This window comes from Artibeus jamaicensis, unplaced genomic scaffold (genome assembly GCF_021234435.1).
Source record: "Artibeus jamaicensis isolate MK-2021 breed Jamaican fruit bat unplaced genomic scaffold, CSHL_Jam_final contig_497, whole genome shotgun sequence".
In the NCBI taxonomy this organism is placed as follows: Eukaryota; Metazoa; Chordata; class Mammalia; order Chiroptera; family Phyllostomidae; genus Artibeus; species Artibeus jamaicensis.
This window is the reverse complement of record NW_026521863.1, coordinates 10,186,325-10,206,372: the sequence shown is the minus strand read 5'-3', so window position 1 is coordinate 10,206,372 and position 20,048 is coordinate 10,186,325. Positions and strand designations below refer to the sequence as shown.

The 20,048-nt window shown below is 40.3% G+C and overlaps 1 protein-coding gene across 9 annotated transcripts in view; it reads right to left on the bottom strand.

The window, feature by feature from the left end:
* Positions 1-20,048, bottom strand: part of SYNE1 (spectrin repeat containing nuclear envelope protein 1) — a 404,650-nt gene that overhangs the window by 187,522 nt on the left and 197,080 nt on the right. For 8 of the 9 annotated variants that reach the window (XM_053668739.1, XM_053668745.1, XM_053668738.1 and 5 more), the window contains 13 exons: positions 16,449-16,585; positions 16,047-16,224; positions 15,444-15,626; positions 11,989-12,132; positions 11,497-11,652; positions 9,302-9,466; positions 7,810-7,982; positions 6,325-6,478; positions 5,550-5,693; positions 4,596-4,760; positions 1,617-1,934; positions 535-690; positions 231-401 (listed from right to left, as the gene is read on the bottom strand). In XM_053668739.1, coding sequence (XP_053524714.1) covers positions 231-401; positions 535-690; positions 1,617-1,934; positions 4,596-4,760; positions 5,550-5,693; positions 6,325-6,478; positions 7,810-7,982; positions 9,302-9,466; positions 11,497-11,652; positions 11,989-12,132; positions 15,444-15,626; positions 16,047-16,224; positions 16,449-16,585 — 2,244 coding nt within the window. The remainder of the gene's footprint in view (positions 1-230; positions 402-534; positions 691-1,616; positions 1,935-4,595; positions 4,761-5,549; positions 5,694-6,324; positions 6,479-7,809; positions 7,983-9,301; positions 9,467-11,496; positions 11,653-11,988; positions 12,133-15,443; positions 15,627-16,046; positions 16,225-16,448; positions 16,586-20,048) is intronic. The other variant, XM_053668744.1, reaches the window with a different exon arrangement.

Genomic DNA, 20,048 nt, shown 5'->3' with positions numbered 1-20,048 from the left:
CAGTCATGGCTAAGTCATTCAGATGAGATCACATCACCAATAAATAAAAGTCTGCTTTCGGCCTTCAAGAGATAAAAGCTTAGTATTTGAGGAGAAATGATAAGCCAAGGATCCCCCCCCATCATGCCGGGCAGGGATGAGCCCATGCTTCCCAAGAGCTAAGCGGGAGGATGGAGCAGACCAGCGAAAGAAGAAAGGTTGGGAGACGAGCCTGACGTGGGCATGCCTACCTCCAACGTCTTCATTTTTTTCCCCATCATTGCTTTATCTACTTTGTCAATTCTGGCAGCCACGTTCTTAAAGTTTTTATGAGTAGAGCTGTACCAATCAGAATAGCAACTTAGGGATAATTCAGCCTCCTCCAAGCTTTGGATCTCTTCCTCCAGGAATTTTATTTGTTCCTTTGGAAAAAAGAAATTGAACGGTGGATTAAAGAACAGGGTCAGTGCCTTTATAAAAGGAAGGGGATGAAAGGAGGGGCGTTCTGGCTTGGAAAGCATGCTGGCCTGTGAAGGGCAGCTGGTGGCCGCTCACCAGCACTTGGAGGAGGAGGGCCTGGTATCTGGAGGTCAGCTGCGTGGCCTGGCAGCCCAGGCGGCTGCTCACGTGGCGCTCGTCCAGGAGCTCCTGAGCTCGGGCTCCCACCTCCTCCACTTCGTCCCTGGAAGAGGCGATTTCTTCCTGCCACTTCTGAAATGATGGGAAGAGTGTGAGGAAAGGCTCAGTCTCAGGCACTGCTGGGTAAGACAAATACGTGGGTCTTCTGACTAGGAAACGATTCCAGGCATGTTGAGAATATTTTTATTCTGCGATATAATTTTGAAAGTATGTAGTTGACCTTCATAAAAATTGTATTCCAACAATGTCATAAAAATTATACATTCTTGACTGGGGCACTTTTTTGGTATATATTATATACTTCAGTTCAAAAACCATAAAATTTTATATAGATATAACTGTATTAATAGGGAATGACTCCAGTATATGTTTAGATTGTATATATTCTGATATAATTTTGAAAATGCATCATATATACCCTTCGTGAAAAGTACAATTACAGGATAAAAGCTGTACTCTTTTGAGTTTGATAACTTTTCTAATATATTACAATTCCCTTAAAAATTTTTAAAGCAGAGTGGCATATTTTTATATCTTCTTTTGTACTTAGATATATTTTAAACTAGAGGGATAGTGAAAAAATTCTAAAGGCTTAAGCATTATTTTGATCATGTGCATCAAATTTGCATGAAAATCAGAATAAAACTAAATACCAAGTATTACTTCAATGAATTAAACTGGAGCAATTTCAAATCAGAACAGTTCACTTAAATGATTGCTATACTAGCACTTATGTACCTTTACAAAGCAAGGTCATAAGGTATAGGAAAAATATAAAATATTTCATTGAATTATATTTTATTAATGGCAAATTTAAGATTCTATTCAAAATTGCTGTTAGAATGCCCCATTGTAATTTATGTTAACTTTCTTTTCAAGCAGGAGATTTTTGCAAAATCTAAACCTTGGGCAAAAAGAAATTACCAAATATCTTAAAGAAACCAACTCTGCCAGGCAACTGCTTCTTTGACCAAGGTCGGGAATTTGCACTAATTTACCTTCATCTGATGTAACTGTGTCTCCTTGGCTGCCCGGTGAGACTGACGTCCGGTCCTGAGACTCACTTTCTCCTCCAGCGTTCTCAGCCATTCGTCCACGTGCTGAAACTTCTGTTCCATCAGTCTCAGCTTGTTGACGACATTATTGAACTGAGCTCGGGTCTCAGACAGTCTCTGCTGGTAGGCCTGCCAGTCCTGCCGGAGAGACTCCAAAGCCCGGTCCTCCGTCTGGGGGATGCCCGACGGTATCACCTCCTCCCTGGTGTGCAGCACGGAATTCAACAGCGCCTGCCCCTCGGCACAGTGAACCTGCAGCTCCTGCAGGGGACAGGGGTGGCTGTCACACGTCATTCATAACTTATACCTACCCAGGTGATCGCATCTCACCCATGCCAACTGTGCCATCTTGAACCTCGTGTGAGAAAAGAATGATTTTATTACCTCATATAAAACAACCTAACATGAAATATTATTTCCCAGGTCAGGAGAAAGGCTTGCAAATATTTCCTATTAAAATAATTAAAGCACATGCACACGCACAAATAACATACACAAAGTAATATTTGTTTCGATCATCTTAGAAACAGCTTGTGAATTTTGACTCTTTAGATTAAAGAGTGATTGTTTAAAAGAAATACCTAGGCCTTTTATGGCTCCTAATCTGTTTAAAAACCTAAGGCTTCTTGCTTGACACTGAATAAAATCAGTGCTACACTTGTGGTTCAGACAGGAACAATGGGCCCTCTTTTTGCTAAGAAGGGACACTTTGCCAAAGCCATGCTCTAGGGAATGTGTGGGCCAAGGCACGTTTGCCCAGAGGGTAAGGGGAGGTTGAATTATCACAACTGCCAAATGGATGCTCCCAGGGGCAAATGTATTTTCCTCCACCAAAGCATATGCCCCAAAGATTTACGTTTCTAGCTCAGTATAAACCAAGTGCTGAAGAGCACCAACTATAATTTATGAAAAAGAAAAATTCATGTCTTTAAAGATATTAGAAAACAACATTAAATACTTGCATCTCTTATGTCAAAAAAATGGACACTGATACTGGATCTGATCAATGAAAGCTGAAAGGAACCAAGTCAAAACCCATCAAGTATCTTAAAAGTACCAACATTTTTACTCAAAATACAGTATTATAAAAATATTTAACATCAGTTGAAACCATTTGAAATTGCTGGTACCTGACTATTTTTACCTGCAGAAATAGCAATCTCATATGGTACAAACTAACGGGTTCATTTGTCCTCAGTAGAATGTCACTTTCAAGAATGCTGTAATGTGAATATGTAAATGGAAGAGAACAATATATATGGTGAAATAGCAATCAAAACAACCAGGGACACAGAAGTTTTATTCCAAAGTTCTTAAAATTTTTTAAAGTTAATTTTGCTCTTTCAATCTCCTTCTTTACTTCAGGAGTTGGCAAATTTTTTTCTATAAAGGGCTGGATAGTACATATTTTAGGCTTTATGAGCCTCGAAGTCTCTGCTGCATCTACTGAACTCTAACATTGTAGCTCTGAAGTAGCAACAGGTGGTATGTAAATGAATGGGTGTGGCAGTGTTTCAATAAAACTTTATTTAAATACAGGCATTGTGGCTCTGGGCAGTCATTTACTGATCCTTGCCCTAAGTTATTAATCTCCCCAATATATCAGCCTTTCCATATTCTATAACTGTTTTTGCTATTATACAAATCATCACTGTGTTATATGAATTCTTATGTGGCCCATATTTTAAGTATTCGTCCTGAAGGAAAAATATGATTCAATAGTTTCAGAGTCTATTATGCTCTATTGGCCTTTGGTTTACACAAAACAGCTTGTGAATGTGGTCCACACTGCTGGCCGGCCACCCCACACTACTGTGTGTGTCTTGGGACATCAAGATCCTGGAGATGGCCCGCTGTGCAGCTGGAACGTCACAATTCTGCACTGCTTTTATCTGCCGCTGTCATCTGATCTGCTTTTTAACCTTTGTGATGACTCATAATAAAACAAAGTAAGAATTAATGCATGGCAAATTGAGAGGCTGGAGTTAAGTTTGAGCCACATTACTACAGACTGAAGTGAAACATTTTCTTCTGATCCCAACAAGGGAAATATCTGCTGGAGACAAGTAACTTACTGGCCTAGTTCCCACACAGAAGCCTAGAGAGCTCGGCATTTTCTTTTGCCAAGAGCGCCTGGAGTGAAGTGTCAAGAAGGGCTATTTAGCAAAAACAGAGTCAACTCTACTAAAATAAATTACAACAGCTAAACCTGGCAGACCAGAGTATCCTATGACCTTAAAGCAGAATGGATGAGTTTCTTAAATAAACTACAAATCTACATTTCTCACTAGATTACGGTTCCTTGAAGGCAGCCATATCTGCAGTCACTAGCCCAGAGTCTGCACTGTATTAGGTAGTCGACAAATGCTGATGGGTAAATAAGTGGTTAGGACCATTTTCCCACTAGGTCCACCATCTCACCCGGAATCACAGCCTGTTGCCTGGGCACCAGCACTCTCCAGCTCCTCTAATTCCCTCTTCTAGGACTCTGACCTTGGACTTGCATCCTTGACAATGGAGATTTTGGTTGAAAGCAGGTGGCCCAAGATGCTGCCACTAGTCTGACTTTAAGGAGCATCACATTCTATGGACTCTGGATGCTATGTCCCATATCTAATTGAATTGGGCCAGTCAATACCATAAATTTAGACCACCAGCTGTTCCTGTCACAGATCACCATAGTACCCAAATAAATTCTTCAAGTCCCAGTCTCCCCGGGTTCAAATTACTTACTAAATGATCTTGGCCAGCGTATTCTACTGAGGTCCCAGAATGCTCTAGACAATACCTCACTAGAGTCTCATTTAAAACTTGTATCAGGTATATATAGGATTCAGGGTCATGTTAACTTCTCATTGCTTAAAAGAATAATTCCATCTTTAGAATGAAAATTCCTTTGGTTTAAGATAAAACAAACTTTACCTGAAGATCCCGCAGTGCTGTTTCGTGAGTATGGGTATCACCTTCAAGAACTGAGTATTGCTCCAGTTTTTCTCGTTCTTGCCCCAGCCACACTTCAAATGCCCCGAGGTCCCTCTGATACTCTTGGTGCAGGCGAACTAGTTTTTCAGACTTCATCACTGCATCCTGTTATTAGCATTTAAGATGATTAAGATGGGAATACAATACTATATGCAGTTTCAATGTACAGTAAAAATTCTCTGTTGGAATTTTAGACAGGCATGCTTACTAAATCATTGGAAAATGGTTTCCTAGAAGAATGAAGGTTCAAGATTTATGCGAAAATACAAAAAAAGTAATATCAGGATTAAAAGAAGTTGTAAAGATCATTTTGTTGAATTAACTTCCTGATCTCTGAATTGCTGATGAGGTGTAATATTGACATGCCAAAAAAGTGAATTAACTTTACTTGTCATAAAAATACACTGCTGCTTATAAAGAAAACTAAAATTCTTATATTATATCTTAAGTAAGGGTTTGGGCTCACTGTGGATTTATTTTTCCATGTACTTTGTCTAATAAAGTAGGATGTGCTTTGAAAAGTTACTTTTATTTCATTTGGAGGCCTAAATGAAGAATGATATTATTGATGAAGACTGCCTGCTTCAGTAAACTCTGAGTACCAGCCATGCTAAAGCATGCATAAGTCTCCCTCATAAATTTGTAGGGATTCTTAGTTGACAAATATTTTATTTCAGTAACTTTCATGTACTAAAATATTCAAAAGTTTTCTCTTGGTTTTGCCAGTGGTTTATCTTAAAGTGCTAAAATTTATGTTTCTACCTGCTATATCATTTTCTTCTATCTGCATTCATGAATCTGTCATTTCCAGAAATGAATGGGTCTTTAAGTAAGCACTGCTCCAAACATTCCAACTTGAGAGAGTGAGTCTCCAGGGAACATGGTGAGACATACCTTGGCCCTCTCCTGGATGCCTCTGTAGCGCTCCTGTAGATCCTGGAATTCTAACTGTGTGACGTAGTGTTCCGTCATGCCAGCCCCTTTGAGTTCAATGGTTTCCAGCAAGCTGCTGTGACTCAGCACTTCTTCATTTAATAACTAGGGAACATTTAAAAAATAATCAAGGAGTTCCCACGAATACCATCATATCAACGATACTGATAACAGTAAGGCATTTTAACTATATAGTTGACAAGGGATCTCAGGTTATCTATTTGTAGATAGATAGATAAATGGATCCAACCAGCTCTATATGCATGCCTGGGTCCTTTATTGTTGGCATACTACGATCAATAAAGATTTGGGAACACATCCCCAATACTTATCTGGGTACCTATTCAAAAATCTTCATATGTACTACTGTGCTGATATGAGCCTTAAGATAAATGTACAAAAGCAGAAATACAAAAGGTTGTGATTAAAATAAAGCATTTTTACTTCCTGATGATGAGCAGGCTAAAGATATTACAAGTTGCCAAATGTGAAATGGTCTGTGTCATAAAACATGGGTGATAATGGTTTCCCTGGAAGACAAAATTTTTCACTCACATAATAAAATAGCCACAAACTGAAGTCTAGCTTCAGAAGCCATTTGAATTTAAGCCCCAAATCCTTTTCTTCTGGGTAGAGCCCTGTCCCATCATCCAGGGAACCACATTTTTTGTGTGACTGTGGCATTCTGAAGAAGCCTGCTATCAGGGAACACCCAGAATCTGTAGTCCAGCCCCACCTTGGCCTTCCCCAAAGCAGCCGCTTTGTCCCGCAGTTCAGCGTGCTGCCTTTCCGATTCACTCAGGCTGGCTTCCACACCGTCCATCCAGCTGGAAAACTGCCTGACGTCGTCCTGGTAGCTTGTCCACTTAGAGAGCGCTCCTTCGAGTTGACTGAAAGGTATTTGAAAGGACAACAGTCTATACAGAGAAGCCTTGTCAGTGGGATCCCAGGGTGGTGCCTGCTCTCCACCCACAGGAAGTGTGCTTGTGGGCCAGGACGGGGCTGGGCCCAGGGACCCTGCGTGGCCTGGGCAGATCAAATCTGGGCCCCTGGCAAGCATAGCTTCAGGAAGCCAAGGGCCACTAAATCCAGGACAACAGGCAGAAAGTGGGACTGGATATATGATACCTGGCATCAGGAATCAGGCCCCAGGAGACACTGGGAAAGGCTTTTGGGAGCAACCTGGACAGGTCCATGAAGTGAGGCTTTTATGGAGCCAAGCTAGACTCTGGGTGGGGAGGGACTCAGGGCATACCTCCATCAACATGAACAGGACAGGTTCAGAGGGGAGGGGAGAAGGAGTTAATAAAAGAAGGAAGAGAGAAGTGAGCAAGAACAAGTACAGTTTACTACCTCACATGAGATTTAAAATCAGAGAACTACAGTGGAAAAATAGGGTAACGTTTCCTGAATTGGTCTAATTATTAAAACCTGATTAATTATTTCCCTTACAGATAAATTAAGGACTTCCCTCTCTCAATATGGAGGATATATTTTTAACTCCCTTGACCATTCCTGCCTGATTTTGCTGCCATACTCTGGATGTTCACCCAGGTGTATCCGGACCACAGCACTGAAGCACAGACCAGCGGCACATCCCCTGGCCAGCCCCTGCCTTCTCGGCCTGCGGGCATGCTCTGGTCCCTGTGCCCCCTCAGCTTCAGGGCTATGTAGGCAAGAAGCACCAAGGACTGTTGCCCAGGGGGGCAGCCTGCAAATGTCCTCCTGACTCCTGGGAGTTTCTGCTGCCTTATTCTCTGGCAGGGTAACTCCCAGACATGTGTTCTGCTCTGGCTCCCAGCAATACTCAGCAGAATGCAGTTCCAGCTGCCTACATGCCTTCCTCATCTCTATTTCCCATCCCCACTGGTGTTTCCTAGGGTGATCTCCCAAGGAAACCACTTGGCTTTAACTGATACATTTTTATATAATGAAACATTTATCTATCATTTGACTTTTTAAGCAGTGAAAATAAAAGCTAAACATGTAGTTTTATATTAAACAAGGCATAGTACTGCAAATAACCAGTAAGTGCAAGTCTGTTCTTGCTAGTTTCTTCTGTTCTAATAAGATGTAAAGGGAAGGAAATAGGGAGGGAAGGAGCCAGGGGGAGAAAGAGACAGAGAGAGGGAGAGCTAGTGAGCGCCTGTCCCGCGGACAGGGTGCTGCTGATTGACTACATTGATCTGTCAGCATGGTCTCTGCAGCATGCCGAGCTTACCTTTTGCAACGGATCCCTGCAGACAGAAGGGAAGCCCACATGTCCTTCACACTCTGCAGCTGCTGCTGAAGAGCAGGGATGCCTTCTGGAGAGGTGCTCTGCAGGACAGACTCCCCCCTGGTCACGACCATTTTCATCTGGATTTCTTTTTCCTGTTTCACTGATAACAGGGCCTGTAAAAGCAAATTTGCAAAATTGTGTGTCATTTGCATGTTGAACATCTCTGGCTTTAAACATTTCAGAGCTCCCCAAGATTGTCGAATGATATACAATTGTGCTGAGCCTTAGATCTCTCCAGGGTGGGAGAGTCACCTGCTGGTGAGTGCCATTAACCAATCACCTGTCATCTGCTGGTGTCCCGGCGGCCTTGGCTTTGAAGGTCTCGACACTTCTCTGCATTATTCCTTCTTTACACTGAAGTTTTACCTTACTGGTTTTTAATAAGAGAAAAAGAGACTGCAGTAGAATTCATGCATTCTCAAAAATTGCAGGATGGAGAACTTGATAAATTAAGGCCTCTCAAACCAAAGACATGTAATTTATTTTGTGTATTAATTTATATATTTCAAGTTCTTCATAAGCGCTCATCTTTTTCTATTGAAGAAGGAAGTTTGACTCAAAGTGACAACACCAGTGCTATCACCTGAGAGGCAAAGCTTCATCTCTCTCCCCCACTTGGACCTGGCCATCCTCTACAGAATCAGCTTCGGCTGCTCCCCGGCACCAATCTTCCCTGCAGCGTGAAGGAGCTGCTGGCAATCTCTCACACGCCATGCTGTTTGTTTATTCTGGCTTTTGCTCATGTGGCAGCCTTCTCAAATATCAGTTTAGGTATCAGACTTCCTGAGAAACCTGCTCTGACTCTTCACCCCATCCCTCCTGCCTGGCTCCCCCCTGCATGTCTCTAACCATAAGCATCATCCTATCTGTCCTAGTGGCCTCTGAGTTTCAGCCTCCAGCACCTGATAGTGAAATCCTTGAGGACAACAATGATATTTTGTTCATTTCTGAATCCTTGGTGTTAAGACAGAATGACAGTCTCCTAGAAGGCATCCAGTATATGAATGAGAGATGAACAAATGAAAAATCATTATTTTGCCATTAATGGAAGCTAGAACAATATGTTGGGATGGAAAAATTGGCTAAATAATATAGGCAGGCAAGTCAGTTGGACATGATGAAAAGTGTTTTGCCCTATAAAATGTTTCAGTGAAATATTTCCTCAGAATAAATGTGTCAGTGATATGATTTGAAGCTTAATGGGCTATCAAGCCAATAACCTTTGGGCTACTATTTTATTTTTTGTGAAGCGTTTATGTGTGAACCTGCTCCCCATGATCTAGGGTGCTTAGGCCTGCCTGCCTGAGCAAATGGAACATTCTGAGATTTCCTGTAGGGAGAGGAAGACAGCAGCCCCAAGCAGGTGGAGACTTAAGGAATCTTGAGAAAGACAGATTCTGTCAATTAGAGATAGTTTTCTAAAAAGGCATACCTCCAGCTTGAGCATCCTGCTGTCCAGCACACTTTTGTCGGATGTGGGGTGGCAGTAGGAGTCCAGCATGTGAACCGCATCCGTCATCCAGTCCTGCAGCTCTTTCAGCCCGAGGGAGAACTGACTATGCTCCGCCACGATCCTGTCCAGCCTGGACACTTTCTCCTGGAAATGACAGACCCGGTTTTCCAGCTGTCCATTCCACAGAGACTGCACCATCTGAAGCTACTCAAATTGTAGAGCGAACCATTTGTTTTAAATAACAGTGACGGGCCCAGGTTCATGGGCTCCTCAGAGATGATGCCTGGCTGCTTAGCCTATGAGATGTGAGCACTCTTCCTAAACAGTGAAAGGGTGAGACTCCCTAGGTCAGAGAGCAGAAAAAGTACAATTTACAATTACAATTTATAGTCCCTCAACTTAATTGCTATTCTGCTTTATGACTATGGTGACATTTTTTTTTCAGAGTCAGTAAAAATTTTTCCTAATACATTATCTGGGAGATCACTCAATGTAGTTTCTAGGTTTTACGTAATTATATTTGGCTCAATGGATAGCACATGACTTACATTGTCAGCAAGAGATTTTGTAATGTCACTAAAATTTAAAAGCTGGGACCATAGATATGATTTTGTTTATTAATTATAAGTCATATCCAAAATAGTGAAGTATATGAGTATGGTTTTACAGCTCTTAAAGCATCCACATATCTGTTGATAGCTGCTATCTAAATACATACAAAGGGATAAAAAGAGGTCTTTAATTAATTTAATTTATTTTATTTAATCCTCGTTGTATTTTTTCCATTACAATGCAGTGTCTTTATGCCCTCTGCCACTAGTGATCACCAGAAAGACAAATACCGTATGATTTCACACATATGTGGAATCTAATGAGCAAACTGAACTAACAAGGAAAATGGGGAGAGGCTCCTACATGGAGAGCAGGCTGACAGCTAAGGGGGGGGAAGTCAGGGGGAAGAGGGGCCGAGCAAAAAGAAAAAAGGACTATGGACATGTCCTCAATTAATTTTAATTTTAGATATGAGCCAGATTTTCTAAAGACAAAAACATAACTTATTTTATATTTATTAGTTTTTTTTCTTTCTTTTTATTTTTTGCTTAATGCCTTCATCTTTTTACTCAGCCCCACAATCCCCCCTCCCCTCTGACAGCTGTCTGTTCTCTGTCTATGAGTCTGTTTCTATTTTGTTTGTTAGTTTATTTTGATCATTAGGTTCCAAATATGAGTGATATCATATGGTACTTGTCTTTTCTGACTGGCTTAGTTCACTTAGCATAATGCTTAACAGAAAAAAGCATCTGTGTAAACACAGGCTATTCACTCCAAATCGACACTAGTGAGATTGTGCCCACGGTGTCTTAATGAAGACCCAAATGAACGGAACCAACCAGAAGGGCATCCACACTAAAACTGGGAATGCCAAATTAAAGAAGACCAAATTACAGGAGGACCCCTACGTTCTAAGTCCTGAATGCAAGAGACGAACACAGGGAACCAATGTCACAAGCCACATAAAGCTGAAAGCAGGCTTGCCCCATACAATCTGTGTCACAACGGCTGAATACTCTAAATGAAATCTAGTGGGATCCCATTCACTTTTTTCTAAGCTGTTAGAAAAGAAGCTGAATCAGTGAAACAAATCATTGTCAGTTTTGACCTCTGGTCTGTGCATTGAACTAAAAATCTCACTCAACGCACCCTTGACCCCTATGGAAAAAGTAAAAGGAATTTGGACAAATTTTAAAAATGATCCCAAACTCATTTTATTTAGTCCACTAAAATTTAAACTGCTTTGAAGGCATGTTTTTCTAAAGTAATTTAATCTGAGATTCCTTAGCCCCCGAACTGAATTTCGCCTTATGTTTATGCATTGAGTTTTCAAAACAAAAGATCCGAAGAACATGCCAAGTCAGTATAAAAGGGAATGTTTTGTGCAATAATAGAGATGGGAAGTCCCTTCGGTCTCTGAACCCCCTCCTTGTTCTGTTTGGACAACCGCACTGAGATGACGAAACACGAATAACAGACTTAGACTGCAAGGCAGGGCAAAGACTAACAGGCCTTACTCTCCCGACCGGGGCCCTTGGGGCTGACACCCTGCCCAGCCCCACCAGGACTCTGGCTTTGTGCCATCAGTACCACACTCACACACAGCACATGGCGGGCGTTACCTTTGTTAGATTGCTTAGCGCTAGATACTGAGCAGACAGCTGCGACACTCTGTGCACAAAGCTCCTGCTGGCAGCTTGTCCTTCCCACAGCTGCTGAGCTTTCTCTTTTAGCCTGTGGAGCTGAGGCTCGTAGCAGTTTATTTCCTCAAGGACAGACTGAAAAGCACAAGCAAGTCACTATTAAGAAGCTGGGGAAAAGCACATGGCCAACAAAGCTCTGGCCCTAAGGACATGGAAATCAACACTGGCGAGCCACAGGTGTGCCCTGAGGCGTTATTATTTCCAAGCCACACACAGTATGGACTGTAGGACATAAAAAAAGTCAACCTTAAAGGAAAGCCAGGAAACATAAAATCCATCGGAAATAGGGAGAGGGTACACTCTATCTCAAGACAGCATCTCTAATTCCAGGGTGCTCAGTGGACACCTGGACACACGGCGTACACAGGATGGGGATGAAGACGGGGCCTTGCGGGACCAGGGTCTGGTCACCTGCAGCTTCTGTTGTTCTCTCCTCTTTGCTGGCAGGTCATACAGGCGGGTGCTGCTGTCACGCACCGTCTTCTCTGTCTTGCTCAGCCAGTCCTGGACAGGCTCAGCACTCACTTCAAAGTCCTTCATCTGGATCTTGAGATTCTACGAGGTTTCACATAATATTAGGCACAGAAAAACATTTTAATAGCAACTGCAAACTCTTTCACTTGGCATCCAGTCTGGCCCTGTTGACCTTGTCCCATCTTCCTTGTCCCATTCATGATATCTGGGACCTTCTACCCTCTCCCTTAACACCTGTATAACTTCTGAACATCCTTTAAGAAGTTTTTATGGACCTACTTTTTCTTTGAAATTGATGTTCAGTTATAGTTGTTCCCATTTTTCTCCCTATTGCTCTCCCCCACCCTGTCCACCTGGACCTACATTTTAAAAAAGTGAACTTTTCTGTAACTACCCAGTCCACATCAGACTAGGCACCCACTTCTGTCACATTTGTTGTTGACAGTCATGCCTGCTGCAGTCACCTCTGAGGGACGTGGAGAGTCATGGGGATACTTTGGAAAATGAAAGGTGCTTCACAAAGTAAGATACTAAGGAGGCTCCTGGAGTATCTACTCAAGTTTAAGCTTCATGAGGTCAGGAATTTGGTTCTGTTTTATTATTCTCTGCTATATCCCCAGAGCCTAGAATGGTCCTTGGCAAATGGAAGGTGCCCAGAAAATATCCATTGAATAACTAAATAAATTAATGAATTCAAGGCATTTCTATCTTCTTGCTGTTGGAGTCTTGTGAGGCCAGCAAAAGGCAAACTAAGGACCGTGATCAGAAATTTAATTCTACAGAACCGAGGAGCAGAGCAATGGGGGTGTAGTCAGAAACATAACACAAAAAGTTGGGTTCTTAGTCTAAGGGGTGGAGTCACAGGGTCAGAATGAGGGGCCTGGGAAACAGGACAAAGACAGCTAGATATTAAGTCACGCAACTCCCTGTGTTCTTCATATACTTCCCAAATACAAGGGTGTATAGGCCTCCCGTTGAATGTTCATTCTGTGTGCTTTTCCAGTTATTCCTCCCATGAGTTCAGTGATCACCCACAAACTCCCACACTTATAAAATGTATTTATACAACACTTTGAGTCAGAATGCCTGGCTTTGAACCTTGCCTCCATTGCTTACTAGCTTTGAGAACTTGGCAGATTATTTAACAACCTTTTGCCTAATTTCCTCTTCTACAAAATAGAAACGAGAGTTCCCACCTCAGAGAGTGGTTATGAGGACTGAATGCGTTAATATATGTTAAGTGTCTACAACAGGCCCAGCACTGGTAACTGTTCAACATCACTATTATACAGCTTTACTTCCTCTTTTGAGCTTTGCACTTATTTTAACTGCTCCTCTCCTGGCTACTACCCCGATGCATGTCTTGCAAATACATGAAATTTAACATATATTAATTTGAATTAATTTTTGCTATCCCTTCCACTGTATTCATGTTTCAGTTAATGACATTACCACGCATACCATCTTCCAAACTACAAACTAAGAACTCAAACTTCTCTTCTTCCTTGTGCTCTTTATCACATTAGTTACCAAATTCTGTTGTGTTTTGCCTTAAAGGTAAGTCTTCATCTATTATTGTTTCCTTAGTTCAGGCTTTCATTTCTCTCATTTGGGCCATTATGAAAGCTACTTATTGTTTCCCATCATGGTCTCCACTGCAGTCAGAAAGTTGGCATGTTTATCTCTAGCTTGAAGACTTATATGTTCCTCACTTAACCTTTTGCAACCAAAATTTTGAGATAGAATTAAGCCCTAGTCTCCTAAAGTATCCTTTAATATGCAATGAATTAACCTCTCCCTTATGCATCTAGAATGGCACATGTTATGTTCCATCCTTGGGAAAATTGAGAAAAATAAATGCTCTCCGGGGGTTCAGATAAGGAACCCTGGCTGCAAGTCAAGGTCAATTTGCTTAGCATACACAACATTTCACTTGTTGGCTCTAATTTCCATCACCAGTCTTTCTTTGTTGCTCTTCCCCCAAAACTCCATGTGACTGTCACACTTTTCAAAGTCCCGTTCATAGCTGGCACTCCTCCCTCCCTGGACCTGCACATTCAAGTCCTTCTACTTAAAACACACATCAGCCTTGGCAAAGTTAAAGAATATTTAGCCTTTAGGGTTCAGTTAAAATATCACCTCTCTGAAAACCTTCTTCAACTTCCCTTCTTTGAGTGACTATTGTATGCTGAACATACCTGTATTATTATAATCATCTCTTTCTATACTGTCTTTTTTTCTTTCTCTAGAAAGTGAGTTGTCTGAGAAGAGGAGAAAAAAATAAACCTCTTGTATTCCTGACATAGTGCCTGGAACATAATAGGCAATATTATGTGTGTTTTACTAATGGAAGGAAGGAAGGAAGGAAGGAAGGAAGGAAGGAAGGAAGGAAGGAAGGAAGGAAGGGAGATATGGAAGGTAGGAAGGAAGGCTATTCCTGACCTATTCATTTACTCTACTCCTGGACATCTCTTGAACTAGATAATGTTGCCGTAATTGTTAGATGGACTTCCCTTAGTAGCGGACACTTCAGAGCCCAGACCACATTGAATTATACAGTCCCTGCAGATTTCAGAGCAAATTTCTAGGCACTGCACAAATGATTATCACTCCCTATTAAATGGAGGCTGCCTGTTATGAAAGAACAGCCAGCACACAGGTGAGAACACAGTGGTCTTGGGTTAGGAAAGAACTGGGAAAATACACATTTTTTTTTCTAATATTCATTCTCTATTATTATTTTTCCCATGGTTATAATCAAATTAAGTATCTATTTTGCCAAGAAGAGTTGTTTTAAAAGAAAAAACTATTCTCTGTGTCTCTAAATTTTCCTTCAACAGAAGAGTTGGTACACAGAACAGATGGTCTCATGAGGGGAAAAAAAATGCATTGTGGCAGTAATTATGTTATGGTTAAAGTAAATTCAACTTATGTTGTCTCTAGATAAAATGAAATTGTATAAACATTGTCTGTTAGTATACTTAACTCCTAAAATCTACTACTTGATATTTGCATTATTTAAAATATGCCTTCTCATCCATGGCATTTTTAGCCTTACAGAGATACTTCTGCTTATGTTCCTAGAACAACTTCCAAAATTAAGGGATTTCAAGTGAAAGATTAAGTGACATGCTTAAAATAAAAACCAGTTGTTTCTTATGGTCTGTGATAAGAGGCCCTACTATGTCTGCAAGCTACTTAATTCCTCAGGGAGGCTCACACTTCGGACATGGAGCTGTTTCTGGGCATTATCTAGCTATCCATTTATATTTAGAGAGGGAGGACCAAATCGTTGACAAGGGTACTCAGATATACTGGGAGTGTGGTTTAAGGAAGGTCACCATCACCAACGAACAACGCAGAATTTGTCCATGCAGTTGGTTACGTTATACCTCCAGAGCAGATTCCTTCTGGTGAAGATTTGAATGGAAATTTTTCCAATCTTCTTTTGAATTTGCCATTTTGGCCTGGATACCACTGGCTTTCTCTTTGGTCAGCAGAGCAGTCAAAAGTTCCCCTTTGGAGAGCATCACGTTCAGCTTGTGCTGTCCGTTTTCACTCTCTGATGAAAATTCCTGCAAAGAAAAATGTAAGACTAGGCACCATAAAATGCCCTCTGCTTTCAAATGCATTGCTTTTTCTACCTCTTTCTCCATAAAACCTCAGAGAAGGAATAAACAGTTTTTATTGTGCAAATTAAGTGACTAAGGCTCTATTACCATATCTGATGCCGTTACTGTAAAAATTAAATGAAAACACCTACTTAGAGTGCTCAGGTACAGTGCTTGCCACTCCATCCCTATTAGCGTGTGTAAAATAGCACACATTTAAATGGACTAGTTTCTCATCGTGTCCACAGTCAATTGTGTCAAGCAGGGATTTAATTGAAAGATGAGTTTCTTAAGCAAAATTTTAATACGTTTCTAAAATGATCTAGAGGTACCTTTTTAATTCACTTAAGCTCCATCATTAGAATTCATGAATAACACTTGTACCTGTATTTTCTGAAGACTTGCTGAAACTTCACTAATATTTTGAGGTATATCAAAACATTTGGCAGTGGTGATTTTTGCATTAACCAGCCACTGCTGGAAATCCTTGAAAGCTCTTCGAAATCTTTGCTGTAAAATCTGTTCTTTATTCTGACAGCCCTTGGATGCTTGCAGACAAAGACTGAATCCATGGTTGGAAGTGTTTCATGGGAGGGAAGAAATGACAAAGGAGATTAAATTAATGTTTGATGGAATCCACGATTCTTAGAGTATGCATTCATGTTCTTTAGTGATGTATTTAATGATTCATTTATATGAATATTGAAATCACACTTTAATGTATACAAGCCTCTAGCTTCTGATTTATATGAAAATATTTTAAATACCAATTAAGTTCATGCTCACCAGTTATATTCTTTAATCAAGGCAGAAACTTTTCCACTGTATGTACTCAGGTCTCTGGAGAATCGACAAAGTTCATTCAGCTGAGACTTGAGACTCTCTGTCTTAGGTTCTGCTCTCTGTAGGGCATCTAGTACCTCCTGTTGGCAAACGACACAATGGAGGGGTAAACATTTGAATTCGGTAATTTCCACATCTTCATACTTTAAATGCATAAATCATATTTTAGCTTATTAGTGAGGGAAGAGCCAACATAGATTCAGTAAGGAAATGAGGCCCCATTTCAGGATTCCCCTGTGGCAAATAACGCCACCTGGCTAATTCGCATCCTTTCCTAGGCCTGGATAGGTAGGCACGCTGGTGTGAAATGTTGTCAAAAAGTCAAGTGATCAAGGGGTCAAATAACTTGAAGTGGGATGAGAAAAAGAGGAGAAAGTAGCCTAAGTTGTTTCAAAATAGTCTGGCTAGACCATGAAAAAATATATATACTATTTAAAATGAAAGGGAAATCATTTCAAAAGAAAGCAACACTTATTTTTGGTACATAGATTGCAGCTATTAATTTTGTGTAGTATGTAAAGTTAACGTTCACGTTAAAAAATTCTTATAATCCACAAGTTTGATTTAAATAATAATTCATTTATTTCATACTGTCATTCATATAAAAGCATGAATGAAATATTTTCTAAATGGCTGCCATGTGCCAATCATTTTGCTGAATTCTGGGACCCCCACCCTAACATGACTAAAGGTATAAGGCACGTGAATAATCACAGTTCTGTGAATATCTAATCCAAAATAAAATCTTGGTGCTTGTCAAGTACACCTCTGAAATGAAGGTCATGGTCCACAGAGTTACACGAAGGATTGTCACACAAAAAGCAAATATACCTTGGGTGTCAAATACTTACACAATTTTTAGCACATTAGTAAGTGCCTTATAAGTAAACTTAGCAAGCCAATGACTCTCACATATTTAAATGGGAGTGTGTGGATAGTGTCATTGCCAAGGTGAATAATAAGAAGAATTAAAGAGGAGAGACAAAAAGATGAGTAACTACTCAGAGAGCTGTTGCCATCACTATTTTTATTCTCAGAGATATTTATCATGACATGGCCTAGATTTGTAGGAAAACCACACCTTTCAACAAACCAGGCCTGTGTTTCACTCCTCATCCCAGTAAATGGTACCACTGTCCTCCACCTTATCGAAATCAGGAAACCAGGCATTGCCCGGCCTCACCCATTTCCCTTCTCACTCCATGCACGAGCTAATGATGTCTGGTTTGTTCTGCACCGTAGAGCGGCCTTTCAATCAGCTACCTTTGCATCTTGACTCTCACAGCCTCCAGAGACACATTTGTCCTTTCTTTCCAGAATAGCACAATAGCCTCTTGATTTGAATCCTGCTATCTAGTTTTCTCTCCTGTGTTTGCTCGTTGCTCAGTAATTTTGCGCCATGATGCCATTCCTCCATGTCACAGATCAGGCCAGTGTGTAACTATCCCTCAAGACTCCACTCAAGTAATACCTCCCCTAAGGATGCCTTGTCCTCTTTCTGACCTCCTAGGGGCTTCTCGCTGAGAACGCACGGCCACCTCTTGGCACTCATTGCTACTGCGTTCCCACTGGTTCTGAGTGTGTGGGCCTTTCTACCTTGACTGTGGTTCCGAGAGGAGGGATGGTGTTCTCTTAGCTTTAAACTTCTTTATTTTGCTGAGTGCCAGGCTAGAAGTCTGTACAGTATTTTTATTTATAAGATTTATAAATTATATTTAGAAAGATTCTCTCTGAAACTCCAGTTGCTAAACTAGTAACTACTCTTTTACCTTATATTGAATCTTTTATTCAAGAAGGAACATTATAAGATCCAAAGAAAACTTACCAAAGAAGTAAGTGAAAAACCCCAGAGACTCAAACGAGTCACTCATCTACTAGGCGCTATCAAAAGTGAAAAGTTTTGACCAAAATTTTACACCAAAATATTTTTCTCTAACTTCCCCATCAATTAAAGGGTATTATTAGAATCTTCCCTATATAAATATCAGGTTATATACTTCTATGTCAGTTAAGTCCTGGAATGCATTTTTTCCCCTTAGAGGTTATACACGTTAAGAAAACTGCTAACTGTCCAACACTAATTGCCCATGGACATTAAAAGACAGGAGTTTTACAAACACAATGAACAAGAATTTTTTGTGATATGATTTTTATAGTTTATAGATAATAACCCATTTTATTTTTTAAATGATTTCTTGAGTGTCAGCATTTAATTGCAGAGGAGAAAGTAAATGCCTGTGAAGGCTGATGATTACTACTATGATTGCTAACAATGGCAAGCCCTTCCTAGCAGCAAAACAAAGCCACAGGAGCTTGGCAAATCCATTATTTTGTAAAGCTTTCCCATGCATTCATTGTAATGGGAGTATTGTCTCCATTTTTTAAACATTTAAAAGATTATTTTCAGCTTTATTGAGGTATGATGTACATACAACATGGTATGAGTTTAAGGTGTAAAATTCATGGCGTGGTACATTTATATATTACAAAATGATTACCACCATAAGCATCATTAGCTAGCACCTTTATCCCCCCAGATCATTGTAATTTCTTTTTTACTGTCCCTATTATTAGATAAAATACAGCATTAAAATAAGAAGTTTGAGTATTTAGAGGTCATGTAGTATTGTCATCCAAAGCCCGCGCTCGCTCCAGAGTTGAATCTGGAACGAGATATGAGCAGGGGCTGTTGCCTTTGACTTGTTCACACTGTTAAAAACCTATTTACGTTTGCATTCCTTTTTTGCAATAGGCCTCACCTATTATTCTCACTAACAGTATCGATATTAAAAAATAACGATAGCTAAGAATAGTAATAAATATAATAGAAATATAATTTAAATACCACCAATCTTTTAGAAATTTCACCCATATTAATGATAGGGAAAGAAAGGGTAACAAAGCAGAACTAAAACATTATAACAGATTTTTTGCCATCAGAGTGAATAAACTAATCACATGGAATCACTATCAACTTCCTCGTCCCTGTTTTACAAAACAGCTTTCTACACTTTATTCTGGTGCTTAAGTCTAAAGGACAAGAAGGGCATCCTATATATATATATATATATATATATATATATATATATATGCTAGAAACATTATAAATAAAATAACATAAAGAGATGATTATAGAGTTCCCCTTTGTGGTGTGCTCAATCTGTTCTGAAAACTTCATTGAAAACCAGACAATGTTGTTTTTCTAGTAAGAAACTCATGGAAATACTACATGAGTTTCTTACTAGCTGGGGCTATTTTCAAATGTTTATAACATAAATAGACAAGAGAAGTTTACTAAAACTTCCTTTTAAGGACATCCACAATTCAGAGCTTTATTAAACTGCAAATACCGAAAGAAAGTCTTTCTAAGATAGCATTTAACGATAAAGAGAGCAAGAGGACCTCAAGCCCATTCTTCACTATCCCTTTTATGCTTCCTTTTCTCTCATTCTGAAAGGGCTGCCGTTAGTTTAAAAAAAAATGTCCGGAAGGCAGCCCGTGAGCATGACATCGGAGTTCCAAAAATGGGTTAATTCCAGCACA